The sequence below is a fragment of the Molothrus aeneus genome, chromosome 7 (genome assembly GCF_037042795.1).
Source record: "Molothrus aeneus isolate 106 chromosome 7, BPBGC_Maene_1.0, whole genome shotgun sequence".
NCBI lineage: Eukaryota > Metazoa > Chordata > Aves > Passeriformes > Icteridae > Molothrus > Molothrus aeneus.
In genome coordinates, this window is record NC_089652.1 from 17,608,481 (window position 1) to 17,627,422 (window position 18,942).

The 18,942-nt window shown below is 45.8% G+C and overlaps 1 protein-coding gene across 1 annotated transcript; it reads left to right on the plus strand.

Moving 5' to 3' along the window:
• The first annotated feature begins 6,467 nt into the window (after positions 1-6,467).
• On the plus strand, positions 6,468-15,367 carry CHRNA1 (cholinergic receptor nicotinic alpha 1 subunit). Its single transcript, XM_066553431.1, has 9 exons — positions 6,468-6,510; positions 8,292-8,437; positions 8,592-8,636; positions 9,103-9,212; positions 9,453-9,648; positions 10,266-10,503; positions 11,588-11,811; positions 13,073-13,312; positions 15,236-15,367. Exons 1-9 carry the CDS (start codon positions 6,468-6,470, stop codon positions 15,365-15,367), a joined length of 1,374 nt encoding a protein of 457 aa, XP_066409528.1.
• Positions 15,368-18,942: the final 3,575 nt, after the last annotated feature.

An 18,942-nucleotide genomic window follows, 5' to 3' on the forward strand; every position in this document is an offset into this window, starting at 1 on the left:
GAGTAAAATCTGTGGGGCTGTCAGAGGAGCAGGAGCCACCCCTGACTCCTGCCTGGTGCTCAATGTCCCAGCCATTTGTGCCTTGCCATTGGCAGCCCCCACCCTCCTGCAGGGACCCAGTTGTCACTCTGAAGGTGTTTCTGGAGTTTAGGGTGTATTTTTGTTTTTCTGTTTCATCAATTGTAAACAGAAGCTTGTGAGCTCCCTTTTGTCTAACACAGCCAAGATCTTGCAGTCTGCCAAGGAGGCAAAATAAATTTTTCATGATAGGTGAGCGCTACACACCAGGAGCCACAGAAGTCAGTATTTTCCACTAATTACCAAGAAAATTCTGTGTATGTTGGCAAAGATCCCAGCATAAGCAATAAAAGCGAGTATTTGGCATGAGGTCAGTCCTGGGTAAAGCACATATCAACAATTCCAAGTGTGTCATGTGCAGGAGTAGAAATCTGTCCCTGGGAGCATGGCTGGAGGGTGGCATTTCCTGCTTTAAAACACTCTGCAGCTCAGGTAGCCCAGTGAGGTAGATGTTGACTTTTTGAAGGCAAACACTGCAGCCCCAGGTGAGAGGGATGTTTTGCAGGGATCTGTGGGGTTTTCTAGGATCAGTGAGAGCTTATGGAGGGGAAGCACCATGCGGGGAGGGAGAGGCCTTTGCCACTCAGCTTACTGGCAGAATTAAAAAGAAACCAAACTTGTTTCAGTGTGTTTATCCAGATCATACCAGCAATGAGAGAACCTGTACCCCGAAGGCAGGCACCCTGAGGCTCTCACAGGATCCCAGAAGTGGATCCCAGTTGTACACACTGCAGGTGTGGTGTGGGAGGGTTTAGCATGTCTGCCTTTCACCATGGCACTGCAGCCTCATGGGAAGCAGGTGACATCCAGAGGGATATTTATGCTCTCCTCCCATAGCTGGGGTTATATGGGGAATGTGTGCCCCATGTTTCAGGATTTATTTTGTGTTTGGGAGTGATGACATTGCAGAAGGGTTGTAGTCAATTATATCCTTGTGGGCAGCAGAGAAGGGCCTGTGTCAATCTGGGCAGCAGCTTTAAGCATTAAAACAATCCTGCATTGCCACCTCTTCTTTCCCCTGGCTATTTCTCAAAATGCCTTCAGGAAAACTCTGAACTATGGAACAGTGTCCAAAATATGTCAGACCTCATGGGAGCTGAACCAGCAGCTTTTATGTGAAGCTAAACTTGAACAGCCTGCTCTGCAGTTACTCCAGTGGAGAATCATCTGCCTTTAGAAACAGACATGTGTATTAAAACAGGTAAATGTGAGCATCCAGAGAAACACTTCAGGCTAAATGCTCCTGTGGTCCCACTCCCTGTATGGAATGGGGCAGGGATATGATACCTGTATTTCCAGAAGTCAGGTAATGCTGAGCTCCACTTTCTGCACCGGCAGTAACTCAATCATACACTTACAAATAGCATCTGAATATGCACTTAAAAGATAAGAATGTCACCTCCAGAAGCAGACACTCCTCGGAGAGCACTCGGGTGCCTAACACTCATTTAGACTTTGCTTTGGATGTCTCTACATCCTGCTGCCTCAGGATGCAGCAGAACTGGTTCCCAGCTTTGACATCCAGGCCATCCTTTCTGCCCAGTTTTACTATCAGACTTTTGTGTTTTGTGGAGTTTTTTTGCAGCTGCAGAGAGAAAACTCATGGCTGGTGATTGCAGACAAAGTTCAGAACAGGTAGCAGCAGTGGTCTGTGCGATATGAGGGCATTTTTCAGCCTGTGCTGAATAAATAAACACAAGTGTCCCCTAGCTGCCTCTGAGAGTTAATGAGATTTTCCTGACCATGGAAGCAGAGTAGCTCAGGAGTCCTGCCATTCAGGAAACTCTTCCTGAGGAGATGGACCAGCAAAGCTGCTCCTCTGCTGTCCCCCGTGCTCTGGCATGGTCACACAGGCTGCTGTGCTGACAGAGCAGCCCACAGGAGCAGGGCAGAGCAGACCTCACTGCTCATGGACTTGTCCTCTTCTGTTTCTTGTTTGCCTCTCCAGCATGGCTCACCTTGGCCCCAGAGATAAGCCTTTATTTGGATGGGAGCCTGAGGATACCATGTCAGGGATGTCAGCTGGAGCTAAATTTGCCACTGCTCCATCCAGTAACTTTGTTCAGCTCCAGGACTGGTTTCCTGGCATGTCCATAACAAAAAGGCAGTGTGACACTGCAGCCTGCTTACTGATGTCTTGGACATCTTGTGGTTGCTCAGCTTGTGCCTGTCACATCTCCTGATTCTGTCTTCTGTTATTCCTGTCTTCATTCTTGCTGCCTTGGGCACTGCCTTGCCCAAAGTGGGTAAATAAGCCTCTGTTGACAGTGTCCTTTGTCTGAGAAGTGTGACCATGAGGACCAGTGCCAGTTTAAAGGTGAGCAGTGTCTCTTCTCACTTGCATTAGATTTACACTTGAGACATCTAATGATGTCTTTTGTGGCTCTGGTTTCCCTGTTTGACTGGGGGCCTTTTCCTTGTTCTTCTCTTTCTTTCCAGATTCAAGTTCTTATTTTCTTTCCAGAGGCATCATTCAGATTAGGTAATTGTGCACCATGTCTCTGCCATAATATGAAAGCTCTGTAATTGCAGAGTTTAAGATCACGACTTTTGAGCAAGTTTTTGGTATTTTCAATTCCTTTGGGTGATGTAATAGAAAACAGAGAAAATATCTGCTGTAACCAAACTTGCCACAAACATCCGTGGTGATAAAACATTTTTGTGGGTTGGTGGAGATGTGTCTGAGTATGGAAAACTGCAACTTTGGATTTCTTGGTTTGAGGAATTTAATCTTGTTTATCAATATGTTCTGACATGTACATTAATGCTGAGCATGTTCCTATGGGCACTGGAATAAACCGGGTAAGTACAGCATCTCAAGACTGTCATTAATTCCTTGTGAATTTCCTCTGAAAATGTTTGCTCCCCGTTTTCTCTTGCCGGGGACGGTTCGCGGTCGCGCCCCCGTGTGCGGCTCATCGCTCATCCAGCTGTTGCCATCTGGCGGCCGTGGAGCCGAGCGGCCGGGATCCAGCGGGAACGTGTGCCATGATGTAAGCGGGGAAATCTGGGAACGAGCGCATGGCAAACTCACAAAGTCTACCATCTGCCTCACTCAGTGCTGCCATCATCTACTGCCGCCAGCAATGCCATTTTCCCGATACAAAAATGCATTTATAAAGGCATATACTGCATTTGAAACTGAAGCTAAAACTGCTGGACAGTGCTATTATTTTCAAGCTTTTGTTCCTTTAATTTCCCTGATGTACTCTCTAACCTTTCTCTGTTCTTTTGGTTAGTTTTGCTTCTGCTTCTCAGCACCTCCACCCTCCCACAGGCCCTGTTGTCCGTGTGTCTGCTGGAGCCTCTGGCACCGGCTCTCTTCCATCGGGCATTGCCTTTCTGCACGCAGTTCTGTGACAGAAATTTCAGTTAGCACCTTGTATTCCTCACTCTGTCCAAAGCATTAAGTGTTCTGCTCACCTTGCCCGTGTCTGTGCAGTGCCACTCTGCCAAAGCTCCTTACCTGCAGGAATATTGGTTCACAGCTGCTTCCCCTGGGCAGGAGCCCTTGCAGGGCTTGTTCCTCATACATGGATGGAAGGAGCCGTGCCCTACATCCAGCAAGCAGTGAGTTTGCTGCTTTCCAATCCATCTGAATGAGGCTGGTCTGCCATTACTATGGAGGGTAGTGGGTTTGTGTCAAGGATGGGGAGGGGGCTCATAAAAACAAGCTGAAAAGGTTGCAGTCAAGATAGATGTTAAAAGGGATTTTTGTGTGGGAAAGAAACATTTGTCAAAAAATTCGCTGACTACTCTGAAGGAAAAAAGAAAAATACCTATCCTAGCAATTGATTAAATTCAGGCATTCAGAGTAGCTCAGCCCCTTCCCTTGCTTTTTCACCTCGGTCATGATGGGTCACATTCCCTAGTTGAACAACAAGCAGCATTCACTTCTCTGTCCATATTTAACTGCAGTAGCTCAGGTTGCCTTGGGTTTTTTGCGAGGTAAAAGGCTTTGTGCCTCTGCCAGGGAACATTTCTCACAGCCAGGCTGCTGCTCCCCAAAGGCCCTCTCCAAATACCTGCTCCTTCCTCTTCCAACACGAGCGCTGACTTCCAGCCAGCGGGGGAGGCTGGCTCCCAGGCTGGGGCAGCTGCAAGAACCACAACCCCTTGCTGGGGCTGCAGACTTGCTGGGGCCCCCACACCCTCTGCACCCTGCCAGCTCCAAGGGACAGACCCTGTCAGGAGGGACAGACACCTCTGTTAGACAAGAGCTGTCGTGTGCCAGCGTGTGCTAACACTCATCCATCTTGGAGCCAACCTGGCAGCCCTGCTGGGGTGGGCAGGAATGCTTTGGGACTCTGAGAGGATCCGGAGGGCCCTGGTCAGCATTCCCACAATGCCTCCATGCAATTGTATCTCCACGGCAGCTGCTGGCCTGGGATAAAGGCTGGGAGCAGTCAGACGCAGGTCTGAAATAAGATCTCTGCAACAATGGGAGCTGCTGGCCAGGAACCAGGCCAGAGTTATGTAGATGGAGAGTTTGTACTGGAGGATAAATGTAAATGCCAGAGGCTGGATGCTTAGTGGAGGGGGATGGGTGAGGGAAAGCGATTAAAAAATAATTAAAATAATAATAAAGGCATCCAGCATGAAACACCAAGCCAGCTGGCAGACAGCACAAAGGATATCCAGCAGAAATAGAAAATACCTCTGGTGTCACCCAGAGGCAAAACTAAGGAAGGGTTTTATGGGGAATGCTTTCTGGAAAAGGGAATTTGGAACACTGTGTAAGAATGGCTGTGGCAGGTCACCCAGAGCCATGTCCTATCTCCACAAGACAGCTGCCTGAGAAAAATGCAAGAACACCATTAGCATCAGGCAATCTATCCCCAGGACACCACCCCAGAGTCCTGAGGCTTGTGACTCTGGGACTTCAGTGACAGACTTCTTAGGGGGAGAGTGTGTGTCTGTGTGTGTGTGTGTGTACATTCAATAGTATAAAATTATTTAGCAGACTATTTTTTCTGAACAGAGATAGAGCTCTGCAAACAGATGCTCCTGTGGCACCCAACTCCACTGCAGACATGCTCTGTGAAGAGCTGTCTTGGTTAAGCTGGACAACTCTAATTTTACCTCAATACCCCCTACTATTTTGCATGGGGACAGCAAGTGAATCCAAATCTGCCTTCTCCAGACCATGTGGGATTTTACAGACCCTACCAAAGTTCTTTGTCTTGCTTTCAGACTGATGGTTCATACTCTTTATCTGTTCCAGGTACAGAAGCCAATTTGCACTGTGGATGTTGTTGTCACTTTCTCCTGGGCCTCTTCCAAGTCTTTTGAAACCAGATGACCTGAACTGCAAAGAACATTCACAGATTTATAGTGGCATCTTTCCTTTTTGCTTCATCTCCTGTCCTGGAAACTGATGGGCTTGCTTTTCCCATGCTGCTGAACACTTCACAGGACTATCTCTCTCAAGGTTTTGTTCCTGAGTGATGTTGTTGAGCTCAGAGTAGATAATCATGTATATATGAGGTAGATAGGTGTGTGTGTGTGTGTATATGTGTGTGTATATATATTTTTTATTTATTTATATATATATATATATAAAATCTCCACTGTTTCTTGTTTTCTTTGCTAACCTGAATGACTGAGTATTATTACTAAACATATCACTTTTCCCCTCTTTTACAGGTGATTTATGGCAATAAAGAGCAAGCACTTGCATTCTCTTCAGAAATCCACTGGATCTGCCCTGCTGTAGAAACAAACTAGTAATGTTTCTACCACTTGATTTTCTCAATCCACCAAGTATAGAGGTGGCAGCAGGAGGGTGGGGTGTCTTCTCTTACTTAGTTAATACCTTCCAAGGTGGGGACTCTACCAGGGAGTCCTGGTAGACTCAAGGAGATGGATCCCTCTTGAGAATATTTGTTTACTTCAAAGCTTTCCCATCCCTCTGTGAGGCCAGGGAAGCAGCCTCCTCCCAGCATGCTGTCTGTACACTGGTGGGGGTGTATCAGAAATTAGTGACTGTGCTCTGTTTTGTCTCAGAGAAACAAAACCTTAAACCTGGCAAGTTGCTGTGTTCACAAAAAGCTTCTGAGATCTCACCAAGATGTTCAGTTACTTACAGATAATTCTTTCTTAGTTTATTTGTGTGTGTATTTGTTTAGTAAGTCACAGACCACATTGATACTTGGAAAAAAAATGACCTTCTGTAAACCACAGAAGATATTTGATGGGTGAAGCACACTGTGCTCCCGTTTCCAGGCGGTGGGGCAGGGGCCCCCAGCTGTCATTCCCAGAACAGGTGCTGTAAAGCAATACCCTGCTGGGTGTACTTTGGCAGCACCCTGGTGAGGCAGCACAGTCCCCTCTGAAGAGACTCAGAGGTGCTTTGTGCGTGCCTCCATCTGTATGACTGAGGCAAGAGGATGATGAAGGTCCATTGTGTACTCCTCCTCCTCATCTGCACAGGTAAGCTGTTCCAGCTGATGCCTTGAAGGGGGGGTGTCTCCTTCCAGGGCTCTGCATATACATCAGCACGAGCAAGGATGTGTTCCAGGAGGGGCCTGTCCCACTGGTAAGGTTTTATGAACACACCTAATCGTTTAGAAGAAAGCTTTGGGGTGCATTAGTAGCATCTCAGATATTTGTAATTTCAGGCACCAGACATTTTGAGTGGAGAAGTTCATGTTTAATTGGTTTTGTTTCTGCAATCTTTTTTTCATGCTCCCGTTTGCCTTAGTGCTACCTGTATTTCAGAATATGGGAAAGGATCTAGTAAGCATGACTTGGAATGGGAAAAATCATTACAAAAAGTTTCATTAAGTTGTGGGGTGACTGACAAGGAGGTAGAATTGATTGGCAGCTGCATGTGTTGTACAGAACTAATTCTTTTTAAACTGTCCCTTAAAAGAATAAATATTTGTGATCTTAAAAGCTTTTCAGAAAATTCAAGCAGTATACTAAATTCCTACCAAGCTACACCAGAAAGGAGCAAATGTGAAAGGATTTTAATTGTGTTAATAAAGCATAGAGCTTCAATTATGTGATGCTGTAATCATAACTTAAAAATTGAAAGATGCCTCCTGCCTACCCTTGCTCAGCCTCCTGGCAGAGGAAGCAAACAGTGTCTGTCTGCAACAGACAGCTTTTCTGATTGGCATCCAAGTATTTTAATATAATCTTATGGAAGGACAAGGCCAAGGCAGAATCCTTGGCAATCTCAGATCAGCTATGTAAAAGAAGTTGATGAAAAGTCAGTTAGGAAACCAGCAGAAATCCTAGCTTAGGTTGGAGTCAGCAGCAAAATTCTTGTTGACTTCTTGTTGACTTCTTGTTGACTTCTTGTTGGCCCAGGATTCAACAGAGAGTGGGAGACGAGGGTGCAATCTGCCAAAAATGTTTGCAGTGAGGCTCAACTCTTCTGTTCCCTCTCACTACCTTTAAGAGGGGAGACACAGAAACACCCCCAGGCACCCCTTCCATTTGCTTTCCTGCCCTGTGGCACTGAAGCAGTTACAATCTGAGGGCATTGTGTGCCTGCTTCCCCTGCCCCAGGCTCTCTGGAGGCAGGGCCCATCTGTTTCCAGTGCCCTTGCTCCTTGGCACTGCAGTGCCATGCACAGCACTGTGAAGGCTCCACTGGAACAGGGCTGCTCCCTGCCATTTTCACTTGAGAAATTTTTCTTTCAAGGCTCTTTGGCAGAGCACAGCCAAGTCATGCTGGGCAGCCTGTGGGCAGAGCTGTCCATGGACCTACCCCACACAGCGAGTGGTTTCCTTCTCTCACCACCTGCACAACCCGAGCAACTCCCATTGTGGAGAGGAGCTCTTGTTCCACTTAGATTGCAGATGCAAGGAGTGGGGATGGTGATGCCTTCTCCTTGACTGGTGTGCTTGGCCCTCACCTTTAATGTCAGTGTCACAGCCAGGTCTGTGGAGTTGAAGGTGGAAAAGGCAACATGAGAAACCCCTGAGACTGGACATTTTCTGTGTTTACCTGCCCATAAGTACTGCATGTTAGCACAGTTTCAGGCTGGAAGACTCCTAATGTTCAGTCTGATGTCCATGATCCTGCCTGTTTGCATTTGTTCATCTCCTGGTGGGAGGCCATTGTCACAGGGAGGACTTGGTGTTATCCCCCACCAGCAGCTTGCCTGGCAGCCCTTCCTCCATGCCAGCCTCAGACTGATGGTGCTTGGCCTGTTCCCTGCCCCTTCTGACCATTGTTCTCCTTTCTGACTGTTCTGCAGCCGGGCTGGCCCTGGGCTATGAGGATGAGACTCGCCTGGTGGAGCACTTGTTCAGTAACTACAACAAGGTGGTGCGGCCCGTGGAGGACCATCGGGACGCCGTCGTTGTCACCGTGGGGCTGCAGCTCATCCAGCTCATCAGCGTGGTACGCTATGGACACGGGCAGTGTTGAGCCACTGGCTCATGTGATAGTGCCAAATGGTGGTGTTTTTCTAAGGAAACAATTTGTATCCTGTAATCTTGATGCTTGCTGATACTGCCTGCTTTTTTTTTTTCCCCCTTTCCTTTTTTTTTTTAAGGATGAAGTAAATCAGATTGTGACAACCAATGTGCGCCTGAAACAGGTAAGGCCAAATATTCTTAACCATTCCATCTAATTCAAATAAATGCACTCGACACAATCAGGAATTAACTATACTCTCATACCTTTGGGGGCAGCTTGGAGAGGTGGGTCAGACAGCAGAGCATTTCTTCTTACTGAGATCTAAAGAATAAAGTGCTCTAGATGCTAGGAGTTTTAAGAAAAGCTTTTGGGGTTGTATTTCAAACAGTATGCTTCTGATATCTTTATATTATTTTCTTTTGGAGTTTTGGGGTTTTTTTTAAATAAGCTTCTTAAACCAAAGTATAAGTTAATGTAAAAAATGAGCTGGGGTATAGGTTAATGTAAAAAATGAGCATAAACACACTGCCATATGTTTATGCTTACCTGCATATCCCAAAGCAAGGGAGGAGCTGTTTCTGGGAAGTACTCAAACTAACCCCAGTGCTGGGAGAAGCTCTCAGGGGGCTGAAATCTTCCCTCTTTAGCAATGGACAGACGTCAACCTCAGATGGAATCCAGATGACTACGGTGGTGTAAAAAAAATCCGCATCCCCTCAGATGATATCTGGCGGCCAGACCTTGTTCTTTACAACAAGTAAGGGGTGCCAGCTGCTCAGGGAGGGAGGGAGGGAGTGGGGAGGAGCTCTGCCTTGTGGCACCACCCCAGTGGGACAGTTTTCCCATGACATCTGTTCCAGTGGGTCCAATTCCTCAGGGTAAGCTTCTCCAGGAGCAGGCACTGGGGCATCGTTTGACCCGCAGCCAGAGAAATCCTTTTGTGACTCTGTTGATTATGCTGCCCATATTGCTTTCAATGTCCTTGTTCCTTCTGCAGTGCAGATGGGGATTTTGCCATTGTAAAATACACCAAAGTCCTTCTGGAGCACACAGGTCGGATCACCTGGACACCACCAGCCATTTTTAAGAGTTACTGTGAAATTATAGTCACACACTTCCCATTTGACCAGCAGAACTGCAGTATGAAGTTGGGAACTTGGACATATGATGGCACAATGGTTGTTATCAACCCGGTAAGCAAGGAGTCTGAAATTGGAAAAAGCAGCAAAGGCCTGTACGTGTTTTTAAGAGAAATCTCAGATTTAGAATGGAATATGACCTAGTTCTGACAGGAAAAACAAGCAGCCCCTACCTGTAAAAGAGAAAATTCTCATTTGTAGATCTAACACAAGGTTTCCTGGTTTGGCTCCTAAATTCTTCTTACATATTTATTCCTGTGCCATAACAGTCTCCTGTCTGTCCTCTGGCAGCTTTGCACCACTTTTTATGGTGCTGTATGTCCTGCTTCTGTTTGTTTTCTCGGGTTTAGAATTTTTTTGAGGGGGTATATTTTCTCTGCTCATGACTTTCCACTGCCAAAGACTCCTTCCCTGTCCCCTCATTTATGTCTCCTAACTGTAATATTTTTTCAGTCTACTATCCCTGACTGTTTCTGTAAAATATTCAGTTGAATGCTGTGTAGAGGCTGATATTCTAAGGAAAAAGACCATAGACAAGAGCTGTTTACTCACAAAACCCCCCACAAAGTGCATGAGTTATTTGGAATCCTGTTCCTGAGCCAAACCTACTAAGTTTTGATTTGGTTCAGAATACCTGGTGTTAAGAATTTGTTGGGGTGTTTTGCTGGCAGGAGAGTGATCGTCCAGACCTGAGTAACTTCATGGAGAGCGGGGAGTGGGTGATGAAGGATTACCGAGGCTGGAAGCACTGGGTTTACTACGCTTGCTGCCCTGACACCCCCTACCTGGACATCACCTACCACTTCCTCATGCAACGCCTGCCCCTCTACTTCATTGTCAACGTCATCATCCCCTGCCTGCTCTTCTCCTTTCTAACAGGGCTCGTTTTTTACCTACCCACAGATTCAGGTATGTAAGTTTATTCGTTCTACTTCCATAGAAATTGCTCTTCTAAGAAATTCCTGAGAAATTCACAGTGTTTGAAACCATCAGCCAACTTGAAGGCCAGTGCATGCTAAAACTGGACATTTCCACTGAAAGTAATGGCTTTAAATATTCTGCAAAGAAAGGATAAGTGCTGAAAACTGAAACTATTGATATAAATAAATGGGGGTGCTTTCCCACAGAAATTGCTGACTAGCTGTCCAGTTAACTTACGCAAACTAAAGATTTAGCTGGGTAATTTTTATGTTTTGCCATAGGTAGTCAGTGTGTTAGTATGTCCAGCAGTAAAATGAGCACACAGGGGTGACAGAGGCCCTTCTGCATTTTGTCAGAGCAGAGAGCTTGTTACCTGCTCACACACACATCACCTCGTGTGACACAGAGTAATCCTGACCTGTTCTGGCCTCCTTTGTCTCTGCTGAGCCACTCATGCTCCCTGCAACCATTTCCTCTGCTTCATTCTTTTTGCCTTCTGTCAGCTTTTCATACCACTTAATTGCAGTGTAAGCCCCTTCTTATTAAATACTTGATGTATTTTTTCAAGTGGAAAACTTTCTACAAAGTTGAACTGGATTTAAAAAAATGTGTGAATAATGTTTTGTAATTCATTTTTGACACCCTCCACACGCAAGGAGATCTCGCATAGCAACTGACCTGATGTCAGATGTGCTTTTAGTCTGCTCTCTCAGCCCAGAGAGTAAGGGAAGCAAACCCTCAGGAAGCTGTGGAGCAAGCACGAAGGTGCACATGCTGCATTGCTCAAAATGCAGAGCCCACGAAATGCTCCTAGCAAGTAAAAATATTCAGCACCCACACCTCAGCCTGGTCATTCCTGGTAATTCCCACCTTAGTGCTGGAGCTGATGCTGTTAGGCTCTCAGGTTTGCCAAGCCTACTTGCTGCTTTGGATGCTGGCAGAGATGATGGCACTGCAGGTGCACACAGGTGTTTGTGTGAACAGCTCTCATCCACATTTTGCTTCTCAAATCAATGCTCTCTGTACTGAATGATAGGAGCAGCAATGATTTTGGGGGACTTTTTTATGACAGGTGAGAAAATGACCCTCAGCATCTCTGTCCTGCTGTCTCTGACTGTGTTCCTGCTGGTCATCGTGGAGCTGATTCCCTCCACCTCCAGCGCAGTGCCTCTGATTGGCAAGTACATGCTGTTCACCATGGTGTTTGTCATCGCCTCCATCATCATCACCGTCATCGTCATCAACACCCACCACCGCTCGCCCAGCACGCACACCATGCCCCCCTGGGTCAGGAAGGTGAGCTCTGTGCCTTGGCACACCGGCTGCTTTCCACCAAATGCTCCATGTTTTATTGGCAGGTCTTCTAATAAAAGTCAAAAAGAATTGGGGTGGTAAATGCATCATGTTAAAGAGCACAAGAGCCAGTGTTTACTACTTAGCTGTGCATAAAGTCAGCAAGATTGTCAAAGTGCTCCTTGAGGCAACAGAATTGTCCACTGGGGTAGAGCCTTGCAGGGAACAAATGAGACAAAACATGGGCAGCTAAAGGTAGGGAATGGGAAAAGAAAATATCCATCTGGACTCGAATTATGTATCCTGGCCTAATTCTCCACTGACTGCAAGGCGCTGCTGCTTGCCAGTGACCAGCTACCAGCCTGCATGAGTGCAGAGCACAAAGGCCACTGGGGATACCTGAGTTCAGCATCCTATTTTGCAAAGAATGGTTTAGCAAAAGCTAAAAAATCTTCTCTGTACTTTTCCAGTATACAGTTGCTCTGCAGCCCTTGGGAGATCCTTGCACAGGAGTCTAAATGGTAATCATAAGACATAGAAAAAATTGGCTGTCTGTCATTACAAGTTCTTTGCCAGGGAGACAGTATCAAAGATCATCTGATTTATTCAGTAATCCTTGCTGTTTTGAAGCCTGCCTGGGTTCATTCTAAACCATGACACGAAAGGAGGTTTTTCTGTGTATTTCTAATTATGTTTTTAAGGTTACAGCTTATGTTAGATTCCCTCTGCGGCATAAACAACCCCTGCAGAAGGGAAATTTCAACAGGAAATGCTGCATGCGCTTAACATTGCTCTGGCAGCAAGTCTCTTACTGTAAATCTTATATGTCTGTATAGCAAACGTTCATAATAGCAAAATCAAACCTAAGTAGCCAAAAGAGTTTCTTTGCAGTCCATTCTTCAAGTCAGATTTGTAGGCAATGTGTTTCAAGTTAGATGGGATGGCTCGAGCTCTGTCAGCCCGTGCCAGCTGAGGATGTGCTTCACCCTCTGCCTCATGTGTGGATGTTTGCTGTAGGGCAGGGGGATGGCTGGCAGCAAACCCGCTGCAGGCCTGCGGGGGACTCCCTCTGCCCCGGGACACGAGCTGACAAAAGCCCCGGTGTAACTAAGGCGTGGGCTGTGGCACAGTCCGAGAGGGAATCTGCAGCAGCCCCAGCACGGGAAGCGTCTGGGAGGGGAGAGGCTCGTCTTTGTTCAGCACAGCTGCAGCTGTGACACAGCCCCACAGAGCAGCAACTGTCATCTTCTCCCTTTCTTTTCAGATCTTTATTGACACAATCCCAAACGTCATGTTTTTCTCTACAATGAAACGACCATCAAGAGACAAACAAGACAAAAATATTTTTGCAGAAGATATTGATATTTCTGACATTTCTGGGAAGTCAGGTTCTGTGCCTGTCAACTTCTACTCCCCGCTTACCAAAAACCCAGATGTGAAAAACGCTATAGAGGGAATCAAATACATTGCAGAAACGATGAAATCGGACCAAGAAGCCAGTAATGTAAGGCCTTTTTTTTGTGCATGATTCATTTCTAGCTTTCAGGTTGCTACATCTTACTTTTTTGGCAAAATATCCCTGCCTTACAAAAACACTCCAAGCCCCGGTTTGGCTCTAGCAGCGGACAGTCTTCTCCCCTTGAGGGAGTCAACAAGGAGCAACAAATAATTGTCACAGATGTTAATTGAATATTGGCTTCCCAAAATAATAGAAAAGGAAAAAGTGTCAGTGCTAAGGTTTTCTTATGTGATATGTGAAGCCATAGAGATGGAGTGTCTGTGAGTAGGAAACCAGTTTCAAGAACTGTAAGCAAGTTCCAAAATACATTTCTTCTGTCTCTCACTCAGGCATCTTGCCCCTGTAGTAAGATCAATCCTACTGCTTTTGAAAAGCCAGGAAGCAAGGCAAACTCCAAAAGCCTAGTAGTGTCATCTGAGAAGTGTTAAATGTAACTTACAAATTATCTTTCCAATTTTGATAAGGTTTTGTTTTATTCCTGAATACAAGTAGTCCCTCCAAATTAAGTATGTTATGAGCTACTCTGATTACTGACTTTTTCCACATTGCAAGCCAAAGGAAGGATAAAAGCATATAGTCACACGTGGCAGTGTTCCCTAGGAAAACCTAGCTCTGCCTCCTTCTAGCACATTCAGTACAATTAACCCCTCTTTTATTTCAGCTTTCACAGCTCACACAGCTTTTGCAGGGGTAATTGAGTCCTGGTATTTCACCTTCCTAGGTGGTTATAGACTTCTCCTGTTGAGCAGCAGGCTAGTCTGAAAACAGGGGAGCTCTCGGACAAAATAATTTGACCCACTCTCTTGAAAAGGAGGTGCTTCCTTCCCATGGACAGGATTTACACCACGGTGTTTGTTCCTGTGACCAAATTCCTGGAGCATGTGAAATGGCTCTGGCTGTAGTCTCATGTTCCCCGTGACTCCTTCGCCTCTCTGCAGACAAATTGTTGTCTTCAGCAGGGCTGGCGTGGCTTCAACATCTCTGGGCTCCACTTCCTCCCTGGCTTACAAGGAGGGTCTTCAGGTTACCAGCAAATGCCCCCTTCGGAAGTGGGGCCCAGCTGTTTGTGTCATCTGGACACTAGTGATTTATCACTTCCAGGGGGTTTCAAAAGTCAAGTTCCCTAAATAAACCTAAGGTTCTGAAGGCTATCACTTTGCATTTGCTTCTGAACCACCTCAAAACAGTAGTGATTGTCAGTGTCCTCTAGATAAATTACAACAGCCTCTTCTACCTGTGGGAGAACCAAGGCACAAGCAGAAGGTGCTTTAGGCCAGCACAAGTCACTCCTTCAGGTGGAGTTCCAGGGTGGAAATCAGGAGCCCTGCTGTACTCAGTGCCTTGCACTCTGCATGCTCTTACTGTGCTGGGTTCCCACCAAAAGCATCCAGTGAAAAGGTACAGAGTAAGTGGTTCATGGTGTCCCACAACTAGAAAAAAGACTAATGGAGCTACCAAGAAGGTTTTACAAGGCATTAGAGTGTATGGAAAGCAGGGGTTAGGGTTAAATTATTAGGAATTGCCTAGCTATCCCATGAGAACAAAAAAGCAATGGAAAAACAAAAGTAATTTGGGTCAAAATAAGTATTTTGCTTTCAAGATTTTAAACTTTCTTTCAGAAGCAACAACTGGTCTAATAATTAAGCTTTTCAACATTTTTTTAAATGAAATTGTTCAGCAAGTGGCCAGGGTTTCTGGTGAGTTTAGTGTTGAAACTTGTATTTCTGGGTTGCTTAGGCTTTCTTAACCACTGACCTGCTTCTGAGAAGAAAATGAGCATTTTTTGCATAGCAATAATAAAGGCACTTAGGGAAGAGCCTTCCCCTTGTTCAAGACAGTAAATTACAGGAATGCTGTAACAAACAGTGCTCTGCAGAGATTTTACCATCTCCTTTGTTTCTTTCCCAGGCTGCAGAAGAATGGAAGTTTGTTGCAATGGTGCTTGATCATCTCCTCCTTGGCATATTTATGCTAGTTTGTTTTATAGGAACATTAGCTGTATTTGCTGGTCGCCTTATTGAATTAAATCAGCAAGGATGAACGTCAGCTGGAAACTATTTGCTGCCCCGAACATCTGAAAGCATCACAACCATCAGAATCTGGCCAGACTCTGAAAGGTTCACTGACAGAAATCAGTAACCACTGGGAAAGAGCAGGGATAATAAAATGTAAGGCCCCGTACTTAGCACTTCTGAGCTGCTGCTCAGTAGCATTTAATTGCCAAAAAGAAACACTTGCCTTAGTGGTAAAATTGAATGGCTGACAGCCAGGTTTTGATCCGTTTTACCCTTTATTAAAAATGTTAATGTATAATAAGATTGTCTGACTTTGTAAGCAACAGATACTATTCCAGTGAAGTCAATAGCAGTGTAATATGCTTTAGCTGAGCTGTAAATCTGTATCCAACTTTGGCATTCAAGCTAGTTTTAATATCTGTTCTGTGGCTTTTGTATTAGCAGAGTCTCGTATTAGCAGACTCCTCTGCTAACGCTTGATATAACCGCCAGAAAAATCTCAAACTCCACGCTTGATTTTCATGCACAAATCTGAACTGACTGACTGTCATGCAGGACTCTACCCATAGAATCTCTTGCTGCAGCAAAGGGGAGAGACTTTTCTTTACAGTGGGAAGGATCCAACCTGTTTCTAGAATAACCTCCACATTCAGCCTACTCTACTCTTGCAAGGTTGGTTTCCACGCTGCACCTCTGACCTTGAGGGTGTCTATTGAGCACAGCTCTCTCTGTTTCCGAAGCTGTCCCCTGCCCCGCTAGGCCGCCGGCGCTGCTCGGCTGCGGCTCCCAGCCGTGCCCGTGCGTGGCCGCCAACGGGAGCGCTCCTCCCGGAGCAGCGCGGGAGCGGGCCCGGCTTCGCTCAAAAGTTGAGCAGCAGCTCGCTCTGGTGGCTAAAGCAAAGCACTGCTGCCTCTGCCTCTGCCCGACACCGCCGCACTTTGTTTACTCCGCATTCGATGCAAGCAAAAAGCCTCTCTGCGTTCAAATAATGCCATGTGGCAATACCAGCAGCGCTGCCTCTTCTTCTCAAACATAAATAAGGATGTGTGGGGCAACTGCGACAAGTTACTCATCTTTTCCAGCTGGTTGTCCAAGCCAAGAGCACTACTTTGCTAACAGCTGTAAACAATTTAGTAAAATAATTCGTATTATGTTAAAACGCGTCATGCCTGCAGAGGACAGGCATTTGAAGCACTAGAGGGAAATGAGGCACTTGAGCAACACTCCCAGCATTGCGTAGTGTTTGCCGGACAATGTTTTGGTGAGCTGCAGTCCTGAGCAAACAGTTTGTCTGGGGCGATAGATCACTTGTAGCGCTCTGCTCTGCTTTTACGGTTTAAAGGATGGTAATCTTTGCCTCCCTGGATGATCATTGACCCTGTAAGCGAAGGCCAAAGATGTATTGCTGGGCGCCACCTCTGCTGACAGAGGGAATGTTCACTGCAGCTGGCTTTGTCTCCGGTGGGAATTCCCAGCCCCAAGCCCCTGGGGGAGTCAGCGGCTCCCTGCTCAGACGAGCTAAGCTGCAGCCTAACGGTGCCTGGACCTCAATGTGAGAGCCTCTGATTGGCACTGAAATTGGCAGAACAATCCTCTTAGAGCAGCATGTGGTTGAATCTTAGCATTAAAAATAAACAGCAAGTAACCAGATTCATGGTTAGCACCTACAGTATCTTTGTTCAGCTTCCCCAAGGCAGATCTGAGACTTGGCCTCCAAATTCCCCCTCTTTGTGTGCCAGAGTGAATGTGTGCACGTGTGTACCCGCCTGCCAGCTTCTCCTGCTCTCCTTATACACAGCTAGGTACCATGCTTTCCTTCCACTTCCTCAGAAAAAGGTGTGAAACTATTTATTCAAAACTTGTCATTTGTGATGCTTTAACCTGTTTTTTAGGCACAGCAAATCTTCTGCCTTTCTGTCACTTTGACTCTTGATGAACTAGTTGTGTCTCAAAAGATGTGACAGCAGGCAAAAATAAATGCTAACAACTTCCCTTCTTAAGTTGCAGATTCCAGGCATTGTACTCTGACTCTCCAAACAGAGTTCTCCAAGCATCAAATAGGCACATGTTTTTCTTGCTTTTCTTTTTTCTTTTTTCTTTTTTTTTTTTTTGTTTTTTTTTTGTTTTTTTGCTTTGCTTTGCTTTGAATACTTGGACTGTACCAGCCTCTGTTTTCTCTTCCTAGATCACCTTTATGATACATCTTTCATGCATACCACTAAGATCCCCTGTTACCAGTATCCATCCACTGACAGAATATCCTTACCGACCTGCAGACTACCCCTTCTCAACTGCTACTGTGCTTTCAATGTCAGCCCCTGCTAAAATAGTAGCTTTGGAGCTTGTAAATGTTCTGTCACAGTCACAGAAAATCCACTGTACACATATAAGTATGTACAGTCTAATGATTTCTCGTTTACAGCTCTGTAGCCCCCCCTTGCAACCTTAACATAAACTCTCTCCTACATGGGTTGGATCAGCAGCCCCAGGGAGATGACCCTGGATAATTGCAACCCACGCATGCATCTCTGCTACCTCATTGTTTTAAACAGGCATATTTCAGCCTGGAGCTTCAACTTACAAATCTCATGATAAGCAAAGCAAGAAACAGGCATCAAATATTGTTAAATTTCTCTAATAAGTGTAAAAAATAATGACATGTAAACATCGTGGTGCTGAAATAAGCAGACCTCATTTCAATCAAAGCAGACCAGGGGCATCTGGGTGGGAAGGTGTTGCTTTTGTAGTGATAGTACCTGGAGCAGTTAACTCCCATCTTCTTGCTACTAAAGCTGCTTTTGTTCACTTTGAGCTTGTTGATAACACCATATTTATATCCTTAGTAGAATAGCTTCCTGGAATGTCTCCATCTTTTTCAGCTTGATTCTCTTTCTAGTTTTCAAATCATTTGGCAGTTAACGTTCCCCTTCCCATCCATTTAGCTGACCTTAGCTACTCTCTACTGTGCCATGGATATGTTGCTCTCAGAGATGCAGTCACTGCCAAATCTCTTTCCTCTTTGGCACTTGTGCTTTTCGGGAGACCTGGCTTTTCTGAGAGGCTTATTTGAATTTTCACAGTTCCTTATCTTGTACCAGCTCCAAGGGAGCAGTTTCACCTCTGCATGAGTCTGTAATCAGAACAGGCTGCTGCTCTCCATCCTCACCAGACAGCTGAGCTGAACTCGATGTCCTTATTCTGTCTCTTCAGCCAGTTGGATCTCGGCTCTGTAAAATGTACTCGAGCTGATCAAGAGAGAGAACAGGAAAATAACACTTGCTGAACCCCAAGCACTTGACAATGAGCTCGTGTGCCAGGTGTAATCATTCATCCACCACCAGCGCTTGGGTCCCACAGCCTCCTTCAGTTTGAGAGTGTTTTAAAAATCAGAACATTGTTTCAGGCAATTGCAAGACAGTTTAAGTACTCTTTTTTTTTCTCCCGAATGTAAGTTGCTGCCAACCTCCTTGCTGTGGCAGTCTCCCCAGAGAAGTGTGAAAGCAGCGTGAGTTTCATCAGCCTGCTGACTCAGCAGTTCCTGTTTCCACAGCTGAGGCAAGCCACAGCGGGTAGGGACAGCGGGGCAATAGGGAATGTGTA

Coding starts and splice junctions, on each gene's coding strand:
- CHRNA1 (XM_066553431.1), top strand. CDS start 6,468: ATGATGAAGGTCCATTGTGTACTCCTCCTCCTCATCTGCACAG. Junction 9,649..10,265: donor CAATGGTTGTTATCAACCCG/GTAAGCAAGGAG, acceptor TTTTGCTGGCAG/GAGAGTGATCGTCCAGACCT. Junction 10,504..11,587: donor TTACCTACCCACAGATTCAG/GTATGTAAGTTT, acceptor TTTTTATGACAG/GTGAGAAAATGACCCTCAGC.